The sequence below is a fragment of the Micropterus dolomieu genome, linkage group LG01, assembly GCF_021292245.1.
Source record: "Micropterus dolomieu isolate WLL.071019.BEF.003 ecotype Adirondacks linkage group LG01, ASM2129224v1, whole genome shotgun sequence".
NCBI classification, from domain to species: Eukaryota; Metazoa; Chordata; class Actinopteri; order Centrarchiformes; family Centrarchidae; genus Micropterus; species Micropterus dolomieu.
This window is the reverse complement of record NC_060150.1, coordinates 18,333,160-18,349,267: the sequence shown is the minus strand read 5'-3', so window position 1 is coordinate 18,349,267 and position 16,108 is coordinate 18,333,160. Positions and strand designations below refer to the sequence as shown.

Here is a 16,108-nt window from a genome sequence, read left to right as displayed (position 1 = left end):
CTGACATTCACCCACAGTCATAGCGCCACCTGCTGGCAACAGGAAGTGACTTTTAACGAAGCAGCCCCCGCCGCACGTTTCACCTACGTGCACGAATTTTCTGTGGTACGTGTATCTTGTCCAGACGCACAAAAAAGCCTCTTGGAGCGATGCCCTAAAATCAACAGGAAGTCGGCCATTTTGAATTTTACGTCAAATTTTGGATGATTTACACACTTCGTACTTTAACGAACTCCTCCTAGGGATTTAGTCCGACCGACTTCAAATTTGTGCTGTGCCTTCTAAAGGCATTGAAGATGAAAAGTTGTGCTATTTGCGAGTTTTCGTCAATGGGCGTGTCCGTGGCGTGGCGTCAGAGATCAAGTCTTCGCCATGACACAGGAAGTTGTTGTAACTTCAGTGTACATGCTCACATCTGGACCAAACTTTACGTGCTTGATAACTCTCCCACCCCCCTATGGAGGACAGATCCTGACACAGTCAGAAATAAATACAGAAATAAATAAATGCTCAATAAATAAATAAGCTTCCAATTAAATACACAAAAAAATAAAGTAAATAAATAAATGTTGGTAGTAATTAAATTATACAAGGAGACATAAATGTATATATTTTACTTAGTGCCTTTACTTATTCACCTTTGTTATAATTACCTTATTTATTTATTCTCCGTTATAATCTTCAACTTTATTTATTACTAATTTTTTAAATATATTTATTGTGTGTGTTTTAATATTTTTGTCTGTTTTATTCTTCCTTTGTATTTTTCTACCTTATTTATTTTCACCCATGGTATTTATTTCTGCCTGTCCTTTTTAAATTTCTGTATGCATTTCTGCCTCATTATGCAAATGAGGAGGGGCTGTGTCTCAAGGGGTCATCTTCTCTGCTATTGGTGGACCAGTCAGACAGGAGAGCTCCTACTCTGCCTGCAGACATCAACGATCTTGCCCCTCACACAGTCAGATGGCTTCCTTCAGTGCGCTGAGGTGTTTAACAACTCTGAAGACACTACCAGCCATGTCTTCCTTCTCTTTTCACGTAGACGCTCCGACAGACAGTGCTTTCAGTTTTCTGCATGCATGGACACAGAACTGCGGTATAGGGAGAGGCCCGCCCAAGGCTGCTTGCAGCTTTAATTTCTTTTTAAAAATGATGTCTTTCATCTTTCTGACTCACAATCTCTCCCCTCTTGCAGAGGAGAGCGGCGTCTCTTTGCTCCAGTTAATCGGAGACCCCCCACCGGATGAGATCTCCAGGGTTGTCGGGCCGAGAGGGAAGGCCGCCTACGTCTTCACCTCTGGGGCGGTGTCAGGCCAGCCGGCTCTGGCCCACGTCCCCAACCCTTTCTTTCGCAGTTTCTCCGTCAACTTCCACATCAAGCCCTCCACTCTCTCCCCCTCCGTCCTCTTCTCCATCTCCGATGGTACCCAGAAGTTCATGTACATCGGTGTCAAGCTCAGCGCGGTGCAGTCCGGTCGTCAGAGGGTGCAGTTCTTCTACACCGAGCCCGACTCTGAGGCTTCGTTTGAGGCAGCAAGCTTTGAAGTGCCCAGCCTGGTGGACTCCTGGACTCGCTTCTCGCTGTCTGTCTTTGAGGAGCAGGTGACTTTCTACCAAGGCTGCGACTCCGAGCCACAGGTGGTGAAGTTTGAGCGTTCGCCGGATCCCATGGAGCTCGACCCGGGGGCGGGGATCTTTGTGGGTCAGGCAGGAGGAGCCGACTCTGACAAGTTCCAGGTAATGTTTGAATATCAAATGAAGGTACATGTAGGGTGTAGAACCCAGCGGTGGAATGTAACTATCATTCAAGAAATTTGGATTTGGCTTCCACTCATGCTGCATCCATAAAAACTGAGTAGGCCTCCATGTACTGTACACGTACTGTACTTAAATACAAATTCAAGGTGCTTGTACCTTTCTTTAGAATTTTCATTTTAAGATTTAGATAACAAAAGAAACTAACTTAATGCTTTTATTTTAGCTTTAACTAGCATTTGGAAGAGAAGTCAGCTTTTTAGCCATTAACTCCAGTGTACCAGCAGAGGAAATGCTCAAGTGCTGAAGAGATGTTTACTCAGCACATTGCTGACAGGAATGAATGGAAAAACAGCAGTGAATCCTCCAAATGTCACCCACGGGACCAGGAAAAGTCAGAATAATACACTGTGTGCTAAAAGAGCAGGTGTGAGTATATTTGTATGTGGAAGCTTGACCTCTTCGTTGTGTCAGATCTCTCTTTAATATCTCCCTGTAGCCTCATGGCAGGTTTGTGTCTGGGCTACTCACAGGCAACAGGAAGGGCAGACTTAACCCTTCTCGTCCAAAAATCCAAATTTGCCCAAACACTTGTAGAATTCTTGCCTAATCTTAGCTGCACCTCCTGTTTTTTTTGCCAGAATGATCCAAAAAACAAATTTTCAATGGCTACTCTAAGGCAGAATACCCTCACTTGTCAAGAATCAAAAAGTGTATGTATCATGTTAAAGAGCCAGAATGCCGCCCCTGGTGGAGGATTTAAGAAGGTCATTTGAAGACAGAGTGGCAAAGGCAGCTGATACAATACTCTGTTCTGCGTGAGTCATTTCTCATATTTTTCATCTCTTTGGAGATTTAAGAGGAAGCCAAAGTCATGAGTGACTGCAAACAATGAGCCTGGACATCACAGTAAAATGAAAGTTGTTTGTTTGTGTGTTTTTAGGGTGAGATTGCAGAGCTGAGAGTGGTGGGAAACCCTCGGGCAGCTGAGCGTCTGTGTGATGACGAGGACGACTCTGACACTGTGAGTGTTTGTTTTCTAAAATTCCAGTCAAAGCATCTGAATGCTTTTGTGTTAACATCTTTCTCTGTCTCGCAGGCCTCCGGGGACTTTGGCAGCGGTGAAGGTGACAGGAGACAGACAGGACACACTGTGAAGGTCAGTGTGTTTGTCGTGATCAGTTTGTCTTTTCATTTCTGCACCGCCAACTGAATTTTAAGACTTCTGTCATATGAATCCTGGCAGTTATTTGATATGAAAGTACATGAATGAATATATCAGTTAGTATTTTACAGCAGGACAGTGGACAGCTCAGAGCAGCTGACATCAAAGCGATGGCAACCCATAGCTCCTTAATTCAGGTTTAAATTAGAAAGGTTTCATACATTTTGTGACTTATTTTCCTGTTTAAGTCTAACCTCCTTTTGTGTGATCCCGACATGTAGTTTAGGATATTTTTAATCTGTGACACAGGCTAAACAATCATTTGGATTCTCAACAGCACATCAGTCTATGAACAATAGCCTGGTGCCTGTATGACCACTGAAACAGTTGCTGTAATCCTTCCTAATAATGCAGGAGCACATATAACATGGGACTTATGTCCATGAATCTATTGCCTCAGTGCATGCTGGGAGGCTTCACACACTGCACCTGCCTCATAACTGTAAGGCCATGATCAGCAGCACTCAGCCAATTATACTGTATGAATGCTGATCATGGTTTCAAGGTTGGTTGAAATGGTTTCTACTCATTTTGCTTTATTATATTGCCTTTATTTTAAAATAAGAGCACGTTTTAAACTATTGAATTATATTCTGTTCTATTTCCAGACCACACCTGCCTCCTTCCGTCCAGTACCCGAACCCCCTCTGATAACCTCCAAAGGAACCAGGCTAGAAGAAACAGGTAAAAGCTCAGTAGAATCAGTTACGACTGCGAATCTTTGATGTGTGGCTGCCAAGACGTTCATCACAGTAAACAATGCAGAAAAAAAATGTTATGCAAGTTTCTAATCATGCAGCAGCCACTGCCAAATGACTCTCTTACAGAACCACTGTGCTTTTATCAAGAAATGTGCATAAGGGTGCTTGTCTGGACTGGACAAATGTGGGGAGTTTTGCTGCAGGGTTTCAGCCTTTTTACATACAGTCTATGGTTTCAGCACGCTAGTCTGATTTGAAACTCTTTTACTCCCCCAAGTGGATAGTTAGAGCATTTTTGTTTTGATACTGTTACTTGAGAATTGAATAAGGGGCTCATAATGAGAAGGAAATCCACTTTTAAGATCTCCTTTAAAGACTTGCATAAACAGATTAAGAAACAGAAAATCCTACTCTTAGTGTTGCTCTAAAACTAGGACTAGGAAGTTTGTTCTTCCAAAAACATTTTAGACAGACATTAAAGAGGCAACACTTTTCCTACTCTGCAAGCCAATACTTCAGGCCTCACACAGCCGGTAAAGTTGTGTTTGTGTTGCATCTGTGTCGACTTTAGATATCAGGTATCAGCTGGTGGACCACAGCCTGCCTGGAATACCAGGCGCAAGAGGTAGGTCTCTGGGTAATGCCTTGCAGAAATGCAGATTAAGATTAGGAATTTGTCCTAATCAACGTGTGGCCATGCTATCACAGTATAGAATGAGCGCTGTGTCTCCAGCTGCTTTAGTTTCTCATTATGTTGGAGCGGGGCTGTGAGCATGTTGGTGGAGGTTGGTTGACATCTTGTCCACCAATCTGTGGCTGACCCAAGTTATTCAACATGAGCTGTTCTCTATGAGGGTTCAGCGCAAGCAGTCAAATTCTACATTTTTGTCTCTCTTGGCGCTGCAGTTTCACTGTGTGACAGTTGGTTTTGGTCCTGCTTTGTTTTTTTCCCAAGACCTTCATTATTTCAGCTGATATTGTACTTACATGTTTAAATGACAGCTGGCTCACAGAACAGCTGATGGTGGATGCACAATTAAACAAAGGGATCCAACAAATCTTTTTTTTTATTATAAGTGGCAATCAAACATAGATGCATATTTTTTTTCTATATATTGTAAGGAAATATTACAAATCGGGGTACTGGCTGTAAACAAAGGAGTGAATCGATAAAATAAATAATTCTTACTTTCATCACTCAATGCAGCCACATTCTTGGCAGTCAGGTAAACCTCACGTCTTATTAAACATAGGAATATAATATAAATGCAAGAATCCAACAATAATCAATCAAATTCTTATGAAGATATTTACTGTGACATTTCAGAATTGTTCATTAAATGCTTTAAGAGCATAAACTGTACAGTCAGTTTGTTTTGAGCATGCATTTGCAAGTGAAGCTGATTTATGATCCTCTGCATGATGTAATGAAGCTTGGCTCAGCACACAGCAGAAGAGTGGCTTTACAGTAAGGAAGCTGCTTTGAAGTGGAATTGTCCTTGACTTGCTTACTTATTTCATGTGACTCGCCCATCAGGTCCCGGCGGTGCTAAAGGTGACAAAGGTGACAAAGGAGAGAAAGGCTCAAAGGGGGACCCCGGCATTGCAGGGCCGAAGGGAGAGTCAGGTTTCAGCTCTGGATCCAGTTTCTCCTCTCAGGGTGGAGGACAGAAGGTAGAACATCACTCTGAGTGTCTTTGTGCATTGTGTAGTAAATGTACTGCATAAAATACTTATACTTAATATTTGTCTTTTTGCTTTTTTTCAGGGAGAAAAGGGTGCAAAGGTATGTTAACTATGTTCTCACTGAGGGGAGTTTATTCTTTAGTTGGTTTAATTTTACAAGGGATCTGCAATGTTGATCATTAGAACTAAAAATAACAGGCAAGAAGTTTTTGACAATGATAATTCAATAAACACTACTCATTTTCAGTGATGGAACGTACTGTACTTAAATTTGAGGTACTTTTTTTCACACCACTTCTACTCCACCATATCTCAAAGGGAAATATTGTATTTTTTTCTCCACTCTATTCATCTGACAGCCTCAGTTACTTTGATAAGATTTTTACAGAACGCATGAAGAGCTTATAAAATGTGCCAGAAAATTGGTGGGCAGCTATTTTAATAATCGTTTAAGTCATCTTCATGCAAAACATTTCATGGTTCCAGCTTCTCAAATGTGAAGATTTGCTGCTTTTCTTTTAAATTATTTTAATAGATCTAAAGCGAAAGCTAGTATGTGTTTGTGTAAATATATACTGTTTATACAACTGCGAGCCACATATAAAAGACCACAAGGTTTAGGAGTGTGTTCATGGGATTTTGTTACCATTTTAAATAAAATAAAATAAATCTTTTACATACATGAAAATTTTTTTCCATGTATCCCATGGTAACTACAGAAGTACTAAGTATCTCTAGTTGGGAATCACTGATTTATAGGTTGATATACGACGACAGCATGATTATATATTTATATTATTTTATTATATATTCAACAAAGACAACTTTTTCAAAAGGTTTGTGTTACGACTGCATTTTCAGTAGCGAACATATTTAGCTGAATATCACGCTTTCCTTCTTCCTCACCAGGGTAGTTCCGGCTTCGGATACCCCGGCAATAAAGGAGACCGTGGGGCTCAGGGGCCTCCCGGGCGCCCTGGTCCTCCCGGACCTGCAGCTGAAGTGGTTCGACTTGGAGACGGCTCTGTTGTGCAGCAGGTGTCTGGACCTCCCGGACCGCCAGGACCACCAGGGTCAGATGGGGCTGTAGGACCCCCTGGAACAGATGGGGAGCCTGTGAGTACAGAGTAGTAAAAATAACTTGATTTTCATGAATTTATTATTTTTTTTTCTAGGTCAATGTCTCACTGATTGCTCTTTATCTTTCAGGGTGATCCAGGAGAGGATGGAAAAGCTGTAAGCGTCTTTGTTTTTTCTGAACAGATTAAGATGTTTCTACAAAAACAGGATTCAGTCATAGGTTTTTCTAGATAATTAAAAAAATACCAGTGTCATTTTGTTCCTGTTCCCAGGGTCCATCTGGGCCACGAGGTTTCCCAGGAAATCTGGGAACGCCTGGCGCCAAAGGCCAAAAGGTTTTAGTCCAGAATTTAATATTATTATTATTTTATGATACAATAATTTATTTAGCGGATCATTTGTGATCTCTAAATATTTCCAGGGTGAGGTTGGAGAGGGTCAACCAGGACCCAGAGGCCCCCCGGGTCTACCAGGACCTCCTGGACCTGGCACTGGTGACCGCCCAGTATGTCCCCACTTTAAACAGCCTTTTCTTTCAGTATTTCTGTTTTTTCAAGACACACGTGTAACTGTTTTTTTTTAAATTAATTTATGTTTTGATAGACATTTGTTGACATGGAGGGCTCAGGATTCCCTGACTTGGACAATATCCGGGTATGTTGATAATCATTAAAGATAAGCAGGGGTGTGAACTTAGAACACAACATAATAGGTTTGTGATTTGTTACCCAGGGTGCCCGTGGTCCTCCAGGTCCCCCGGGCCCTCCTGGCCCCCCTGGGAATACAGTGGTACTGGGAGACAATGGTCCAGTAGCTTTCGGACCACCTGGACCACCTGGACAGAATGGAGTCCCTGGTCTACCAGTGAGTATCTGTACTTTGTTTGACTCTGATGTGACGTAGTTTGATACAGTTTTCATTGTACAATGTACAATGTAGAGCTGAAACAATTAAGTCTCATAATCGATTAGCTGCTCTTCCAGCTTCTCAGATGTGAAAATGTGTTCTTTTTCTTTAATTAAAGGAAACTGAATTTGAGTTTTGGACCGTTTGTTAGGAAAAGTCAAGCAATATGAATATGTCCCTTTTGGCCATAGGAACTTGTGAAGAATGTTTAACTGACCAAGTTAGTCAATAAATGTTCAAATAATAGGTATTTTTCATTTTTGTGTATGAAGTCATTAGACATTTAGACTTAGAATATTCTTTTTTGCCCAGGTAGGTTAAGTTGCAGGATTTAATGCTAATGCTAAACAGTGTTTTGCATATCCTCTCCACTGATTCAGGGCCCCCCTGGTACTCCTTGTGCACCAGGCAAACCGGGACCCAAAGGAGACAAGGTGAGAACAGAATACCGAATTCTTACAGATTACAAATAAACATGGTTTGATTTTGTTTGGGTATTTTTGATGAAACAGACACGATCAGGCATGAATGGCCTGATGAGAAAAAGTTAAACAAAAGAGTCCACAGCCATGCTAGCAACTTTGTTAGGCTGTGTTTGAGCACTGTGGTGCTTTGAGCTAAATATTAGCATCAGCATGCTAATATGCTCACAATGACAATGCTAACATGATGATGTTCAGCAGGTATCATGTTTACCATGATGTTCGCCATCTTAGTTTAGAAACAGCAAAACACTCTCAACTGAAGATCTAATTAGCCACTGTTCTGGAGCATTCAACCATATAACATGGTCTTCAACAGCTGCTAAATGTACCTTAAGGTCAGACTGTTTCTGATCGTAACGTTATATCTCTAAGAACAATCTCTGTGATGCAGCACATCGGTGCTTTGAGCTAAAAGATAATGTAAGCATGCTCAAAATGACATGCTAACAATGCTAATGTTGGGATACTTTGTATATAATTTTATAAAGGGGATTATTTTAAGATTTTATTTATTGAACTAAAATTATATAATAAAATAATTGCTCAGACCCATGTGTAGTTCATAACTAAGGGACAAAGTTTCTAATCTCGCAGGTAAACTGGCTGCGAGCATGGCCAAAAAGCATGTGCAATGTCCTTGTAATTTGTATTTAAATATTGTTCACCTCCAGGGTGACAGCGGTGAGCTTGGTCTTCCAGGACCAGCTGGAGAAAAGGTGATGTCTGAATTTTTATCCTTTAAAGTAAAATCTATGTCTCAAACATGAATGAAGATGCGTTCTTGAGCTGAAATTAAAATGACAAATGGCCGGCGCATCCAGATAGCTTCTGCGTGTTTGTTGCCTTCCTCTAGCAAGACATGGAAGACTTTTTGACTGGCCTGTTCTCTTACTTTACTCCATCCTCTACGGTGTGTAATGGGTGACAGGTACTGGGGGTCTCTGCTTTGGTGATTTTCATCCTCTTTCACACGTTTTCATCAGTTTCCATTGCCACATATTTTCAATAATTGAAAATATTTAATTCCAGTTTCGTCCTTCATCTATATTTCCTTAACCCTGCAATGGTACTTTTACTCAATGGATTAATTAAATGTTGAGCATACTTTCACTTTTCCAAGTATGATATCTTACTGTATCACTTAAATCTGCTTAACTTCCAGCTTTCTAGCTCTGCAAATGTCTCTTGCTTGTCATCTTTTTTGGCATCACCCACTTACTGCAGTTGCATCAAAAGGAGTGTCTTAACTGTCCTTGTTTAGTAATTCAGCAAAGACACAGCTGATTTTTGTTTTTCCTTCTCACCTCAGGGAGCTCAGGGTGATACAGGAAGGCCAGGTCCACCAGGACAGATTGGGTTCGCAGGGCTTCCAGGTCCCATGGGACCAGTTGGACCCCCAGGACCCCCTGGGCAACCTGGGCTATCATACCGTGGCATTGTGAGTAGAGCTAAAACATATTCATGTGCAGGCACAGAGGTTGCTTCAAAATCTTGAGCTTTTAATTAATTGCTTGCAATTTAGTCATTTCGATTTGTTAAAGTTTGTGTGGACAAGTGATAGCAATGATATTTGACCTAATGGCACTAATTAAATGAGTATTCTAGTCATTTTCCAGGATTAAAACAAAAAGCTGTAGGAAGTAACACCAAAATGTAAAGCTTATGGTTAAAAGAAGGCTAATTATTAACTGGTTTGAGTACAAAACAGATACAGGTGCTGTTCATCATGCTCTTGACTTCACCAATAAAGACACAAGACGCACTAACACACTGTTAGTTTTTAGTCTTATCATCTATCCAATCAGCCCAAAGACCAGAATCTGGTTCTACTGTAATTAATGTAAATGTATGTAATGTAAAAAGTAAGTCAGTACAGATGTCATGTACTAATCTTTAAAAAAATGCTACCCTTCCTTTGCTATGGATAGAAATGCAAGATAAGTACATCATTCTTGGCTCAAAGTACACAGATGTCATCACAGAATCTATTATTTTGGAGTTCATTACACTTCAGTAATGTCACCTTTGTAGGTGTGATTGTATCCAAACAAATGCACATTTCCAAATGAAGTTTCAGCCTCTGGATGGCTGGATGATATGTATGTTTCTGGAGAAGTGTTTGTTCCATTTCAAACTCTCTACTTCTCTCCTGACAGGGTAACCTAGATGAATATGATGTTAACAATGGCCTTCCTGGTCTCAGAGGCCCACCTGGACCACAGGTACCCAAGAACACATATGCGAGCTCCCTGACCTTGTCTTTCCAGTAGATGCTCTGCTTCATGTTTTCCTGTGTTCTGTCTTCCAGGGTCCACCTGGTATTGCAGGTCTACCTGTAAGTATTAAAGAGTCTGAATGGCTTGGTGTCATCTCACAGTTTAGTTTCTCTAAATTATTTCTCTAAATTACAGCAATTATTAGCTTTCTTAGAAATGTTTACACACAAATATAGCTGTTGTTATTGTTAATGAAGGTATATTACTAGTTTAAATCAATTTAATTTGTATGAAACTATACTTTATTATTATTATTATTATTATTATTATTATTATTATTTTTATGTATTTTTACCACTCTAGTACTGAGTATATGAGTATTATGATTTCCAGGGTAAGTCAGGTTTCCCAGGTAGCCATGGAGACAAAGGAGCAGAGGGACCAAGAGGACCTCCAGGGATACCAGGTCACGATGGGTTCCCGGGACTGCCGGTAGGAATTTTTGTCCCAGGTGGCACTCCACAATCATAACCCTAACCGTTACCCCTCACCAATACACCATCCTTTCAGTCCTCTTAAACATGTCTGCCTACTGTAATTTCCCCCCAAACCACTATAAAGCAGAGTAGTAAATGCTGTGATTAAGTGTGCCAGTGCAAGTGGATCAGTGTACTCATTCACACTCCTTTACTGACACCCTGGTGGTAATTATTGCAGTTATCTTAGTAAGTTTATCTTATGCAGTGGCAAATTTATCAATTTGATTGGGACTGACTGAGTGATCACCAGCAGTAGGTGATAGTCTCACTTTATGATAGTGTTAGGTTCAGTGTTGGGCAAGTTACTTCCAAAATGTAATACATTATAGATTACTAGTTAGATAGATAGATAGGTAGGTACATTTATTGTCAGGTTATATAATGAAATTGAGTTTTGTAACTCCCTTCTGCTACATAGCAGATAATATACTACTATAATACATAATACAGAAGCAATTATGAAAAATGGTAAACAAAAATAAACTATCATCACTGGAGCAGTGCTGAGGATGAATTTGAGTTTAAGAGCCTGATAGCTTGGGAGAAAAAGCTACTCTGCTGTCTGGTGGTGGGACAATTGAAACTATATGTCTTCCCAGAAGGCAGCAGGGTGAACAGGCTGTGGCTGGGTGGGTACTGTCCTTTAGTATCCCTTGGGCTCTGCGTAGACACCTCACCTCACCAATATCACTGATGCTTGGGAGATGGGTACCAATGATCTTCTCAGCACTTTTAACTACCCACTGCAGAACCCTCCGGTCCTGGGCCATGCACATCCCATGCCAGTTAGTGATGTTTCCAGTCAGGATGCTTTCTATTGCTCCTCTGAAAAAGCTGACAAGAACTTGGCACGGGAATTTGGCCTTCTTAAGCTTGCTCAAAAATAGTTGTTTCTGAGCTTTCTTCACCAGCATGGAAATGTGAGATGACCATGTCAGGTTCACTGTGATGCTGAGTCCCAGGAACCTGAAACTACTTGCACAGGAAATACCGTTACTCTTTTACTCGTGGATTTGTTTTGGGGTGCCCAAATGTTTCATGGTGTTGGTGAATTATTAAAAAAACAAAACACCACTTAATTTTGGGTTAAAATGTGTTGTAACACGAGTTACTGAAATTGTAACGTTATAATAGCAAAAAGCAACATTACTGTAATTGTTTTACTTCTGTAACGCGTTACTCCCAACACTGGTTAGGATTATATTATCATTGTCCTTAATTGAAGTAATCCATCATCGTCGTCATTATAGCATCGCACAATGATGCACAATGTCAGGTACTGCAGCTGATGTTGAAGCTACTGCAGCCCCGGTAGCAAACATGTTGGTTATTTTGGCACATTTGGCAGCATCCGTCTCAAAATTTCTTTATAGTTTTGGCCCGCAGCACAAGAAACAGAGTGCAGAGGGGGAGGGAGTGGGGGCTAGTAAGAGATGTGATTGAGCCAGCCCAGTGTCAGTATAGAAAATGAACCAATCAGCTGTAGGCTGTGCTTCATGGGCCGGTCAGTGGTCATATAAATAAACAATTTAAGTTATATTGGCCGCATAGGTGCGTTGGCCCACCAGGCATTTGCCAGATTACCAGTCCATCCCTGCTAGTTTTACACTTGCTTGTTTTCATAACACTAATAGATGCTTGTGTTAATTTTTTTAGGGTGATAAGGGAGAAAAAGGATCGAAAGGAGAGATGGTGAGTTATGTGCAAAATATATAAAACATACTTTTCAATGCAAGTATATTGTAATTTTTTAATGTGTAATAAAGATGTACTTGGTGGCAGGGTATCAAATCACAAGCATTTGCCTATTCTTTATGCAACAGATTAAAATACGTTATTAATATATATATATATTTACCTTCATTTTAGTAAAATATTGGCAATGTATTGATTCATATACAGTATACAACTATGTGTGCAGTGTATAGTACTTTTCATATATTAAAAAAATCATATATACTTTACATTTATACTATTCTTATCCTTGGAAGCAGCAGCTGACAAACAAAACAATCCCTCATCAAAATCTTTTTAGTAGGTATTCTGGAGCTTTCAGTCATATAAGATGAATTTCATCAGCTGATTCAGCTCCACCAAAGCTACAAAATTGACCATGACGTATTCTGCAAAGTATTTTACATACAACTCAGTGACCACTTTATTAGGTGCAGGTCCAGGCTGTACAATGCAAAGACGTCCAATACAATATCTCTGCCATTAATTCTACTTTTACAAAGCTCATAATAGTTAAATTGGACTACATTATTTTGAGAGGTGTTTCAAATGTTTTTGTCCTTTCTATTTGCATACCTGATAGGGGGGCAGGATATTTAAATATAATGCAGTCTAGTTCAACAAGGCTACTAACTATGGCCTCAGTGCTTAAACATATAAATTAATTAACTTCTCTATGACAATGTCAACAAAAATTAACATTATTGGCAGGATAAAAGTAGACTTTACAGTAGAAAAGCTTACTGGGTTAAATCAGGTGGTACAGGTGTACCTAATAAAGTAGACAACACAGTGTACAACATATACTGTAATTCAGTATAAGAACAAGACTAAGAGTCGCAGCTATGCTCGGGCACAGGGGTTTTCAAAGTCTGAGACTGTGGGACCCCCTCAGACAAAGCTCGGGAAATGGGGGGGGAAATGGGGCCTAATATTACTGAAAAAACTTTAGACTACGCAAAATACATTTCAAAAAAGCTCTGTCCTAAGGCATTACTCTTGAGAAAGTGGGAATAACTGTTCCTCAAAACTACTTTATCACTGAACTCTCTCTTTTACCAAATCACACACATGTAAGCTATTCTATGTGATCTCCTTTTAATAACTAAAGTAATAACCAAAAACCTATTCACTGAGCCTCCACTGGAACTGTTCGAGCCACCCTGGGGAGGCCCGCCTCTCACTTTAAAAACTTCTGCTAAAGTGGCTCTGAAACTGTACTTAATAGGGTCTTTGACATGCTCACAGTGACAATGTTAACATGCCGATGTTTAGCAGTTACAATCTTAACATGTTAGCATGCTAATATTTGCTAATTAGCACTAAAGACAAAGTACAGCTGTGGCTGACGGGAATGTCATTAGTTGTGTAGGTTTTTAGTCAGAAACCAAAGGACAGATTAAAATTTTAACCTGATGATAGTGCTACAGGTATTGTCAGTGGATCATTGAAGATATGACAATTCATCCTGAGTGGGGCATGAATGTGTGTATAAAATTCTATTGTAATCTGCCCAATAGTTTCCAAAATATTTTACTTAAAACCACAAAAATTAACCTCATGCTAAATGAAAAGTTGTGGGTTCACCAAAGTCAGTATGATTCATCCTCTGGGGAACATGAATATCCGTAAAACACTTTAAGGCAATGATTCAAATAGATGTTGAGGTATTCAAGTGGACCGATCTACTGGCTGACATTGCCATCCAATTTCTAGATCACATGTGTCAAACTCAAGGCCCGCAGGCCAAATCCAGCCCGCCACGTCATTTTATGTGGCCTGCAAAAGCTTTAAAGATTCATGATTGTCCTGAAATAAAAGTCTATGCTGCCATAAACTACATCTCCCACAATGCATGTCGATTTTTTGACCCGAGAAGTGACGGTATCCCGTCACTAGACTGCGATGTTTCCTCACCAACTACGGTAGTTTTCCGACATGTGGAGATGAGAAATGTATACAAACAATCCCTAAATGTCCAAGACGAAAAAAATTTATGCAGAAGGAAGGCAATTTCATGAATGGTGGGAAAGTGAATACATGTTTGTGCTTGAAGGAGAAAATTCGGTAGGCTAGGCCTATGTCTTTTGTGTTATGAAATAGTATCAGTGATGAGGGATCAACGTTGGTTAAGGCTCCTGCAGACTACACGACTTTCAGCGTCAGCCGATGGCCATGCCGTTCACACTACACAACTTGCCGTCTTGTGACGGGAGTCTTGAAGTCGTTGTGGCATTCACACTACGTGACTGATCGGTGACAGGGACACACTACACGAGCTGACAACGACTCTGTCACCCGACGCTGGTCTCCAAACCACGTTTTGTCAAGAAAACACACGTCAAACGGGAAATGATGCAAACCTACAGAGAAAACAGCTGTTGTTTGTTATTGTAAAGATAGCAATTATAAAGACAAAGATTTTGGCTGAAAGAATTGATTAGCACACGCAGGTAGGAGGGATTGTCTGAGCTACAGAAAGAGCTGGAGGGAGAGTAAAATGTGTTTTGCGGTGAAAAGTAGCTGCCTGCTCTGCCAGCTGCCTGCTCCCATTGGTTGGATGTGGATGTCGATTCAGCCGACTCTTCCAGATATTTGGCATGCTAGATGTCTGGCAGACGTCGGCGATGTGTCAGAAATGTGTCAGGGAGCCGTTTTTATGTGTCGTTGTGTAGTTCACGCATAATGACTGGCGACCACTGATCCACCGCTGAATTACTCCCGATCATAGCCTGACGCAGCAGGGGTTGTAGCCAATTCTGTGGTCTGGTCGCTGGCACACCGACCACCGGTCTCTGCCACACAGATCACTGGTCGTTACCACTAGGGGCGCTAAAGATTGTTGCTGCCCCACGAACCACTGGTCGCTGCCTTGCTGCCAGGCTGCCACACAGACCACTGGTCGCTACCACAGTCTCTGAGGGAAGGCTTCTTTCTGTTCCTTATCACACAAACTGTGGCTGTACACATTAAAAAAGGTCATTTTCAAGTTTTTATACAGTCTATGGTTCCAGAGTAGGCCTAAAGTGACCTTAGATCATTTAAATTAACTGGCAGATGATACAATTTTTTTTTTGTCTAATAGAGAGGAATGGATCAAAGCAATTAGATGTATTGAGGAATTTTCTACTGTCTCAGGCTTAAGAATGAACTTGAACAAATCTGTTTATTAGGCTACCACTTAAGGAATGTGAACTATCAGAAGTTAATGGTATCCCTGTGAAGAACCCAGTTACATACCTGGGTGTGATAAGAATGAAAAACTCTGCAATAACCTAAACTTCAGCCTTATGATTAAACAAATAATTAAAGCTGCAAGCAGCGTTGGGCGGGCCCTCGCACTTGTAGCGCGTCTGCGTGTGAGCCGGCCGAGTCGCATATTCTGGAGCTCTGCCGGTGCGGCTGTGAATTTCCTACGCGGTTCCGACGCCGCATGAATGTGCTATATGTCACTTCCTGTGTCCCCTATGTGGAGCTACATAGCACTTGCCGCTATGAATATAAATCGGTATTGACGTGTAGATGTCTGCGGGGTGGGAGAGTTATCAAGCACGTAAAGTTTGTTTCAGATGTGAACATGTACACTGAACAATAATGTACCCAAACAATAAAATAAATTCCTTTTATATTTCCCTGCCTTGTTGTTTATGTGTACATACAGAGGAAGAATGTGAGAACAGCACACATTTCATCGTTACTGTGTGTTAGAGCATGGGAGAACAGTGGATACTTTTAATACAGCCCACACCCCTAATACTGTGTAACTATAACAAGTAGA

At 40.8% G+C, this 16,108-nt stretch overlaps 1 protein-coding gene across 1 annotated transcript in view; it reads left to right on the top strand.

The window, feature by feature from the left end:
- Nucleotides 1–16,108, top strand: part of LOC123970542 (collagen alpha-1(XVIII) chain-like) — a 41,763-nt gene that overhangs the window by 12,323 nt on the left and 13,332 nt on the right. The window contains exons 2-20 of the mRNA XM_046048611.1: nt 1,199–1,740; nt 2,702–2,782; nt 2,858–2,917; nt 3,592–3,667; nt 5,222–5,358; nt 5,453–5,470; nt 6,280–6,486; nt 6,580–6,606; nt 6,723–6,785; nt 6,872–6,955; nt 7,054–7,104; nt 7,183–7,314; nt 7,737–7,790; nt 8,513–8,557; nt 9,151–9,279; nt 9,998–10,063; nt 10,150–10,176; nt 10,451–10,549; nt 12,253–12,288. Of these exons, the coding sequence (XP_045904567.1) occupies nt 1,199–1,740; nt 2,702–2,782; nt 2,858–2,917; nt 3,592–3,667; nt 5,222–5,358; nt 5,453–5,470; nt 6,280–6,486; nt 6,580–6,606; nt 6,723–6,785; nt 6,872–6,955; nt 7,054–7,104; nt 7,183–7,314; nt 7,737–7,790; nt 8,513–8,557; nt 9,151–9,279; nt 9,998–10,063; nt 10,150–10,176; nt 10,451–10,549; nt 12,253–12,288 (1,934 nt within the window). The remainder of the gene's footprint in view (nt 1–1,198; nt 1,741–2,701; nt 2,783–2,857; nt 2,918–3,591; nt 3,668–5,221; nt 5,359–5,452; nt 5,471–6,279; nt 6,487–6,579; nt 6,607–6,722; nt 6,786–6,871; nt 6,956–7,053; nt 7,105–7,182; nt 7,315–7,736; nt 7,791–8,512; nt 8,558–9,150; nt 9,280–9,997; nt 10,064–10,149; nt 10,177–10,450; nt 10,550–12,252; nt 12,289–16,108) is intronic.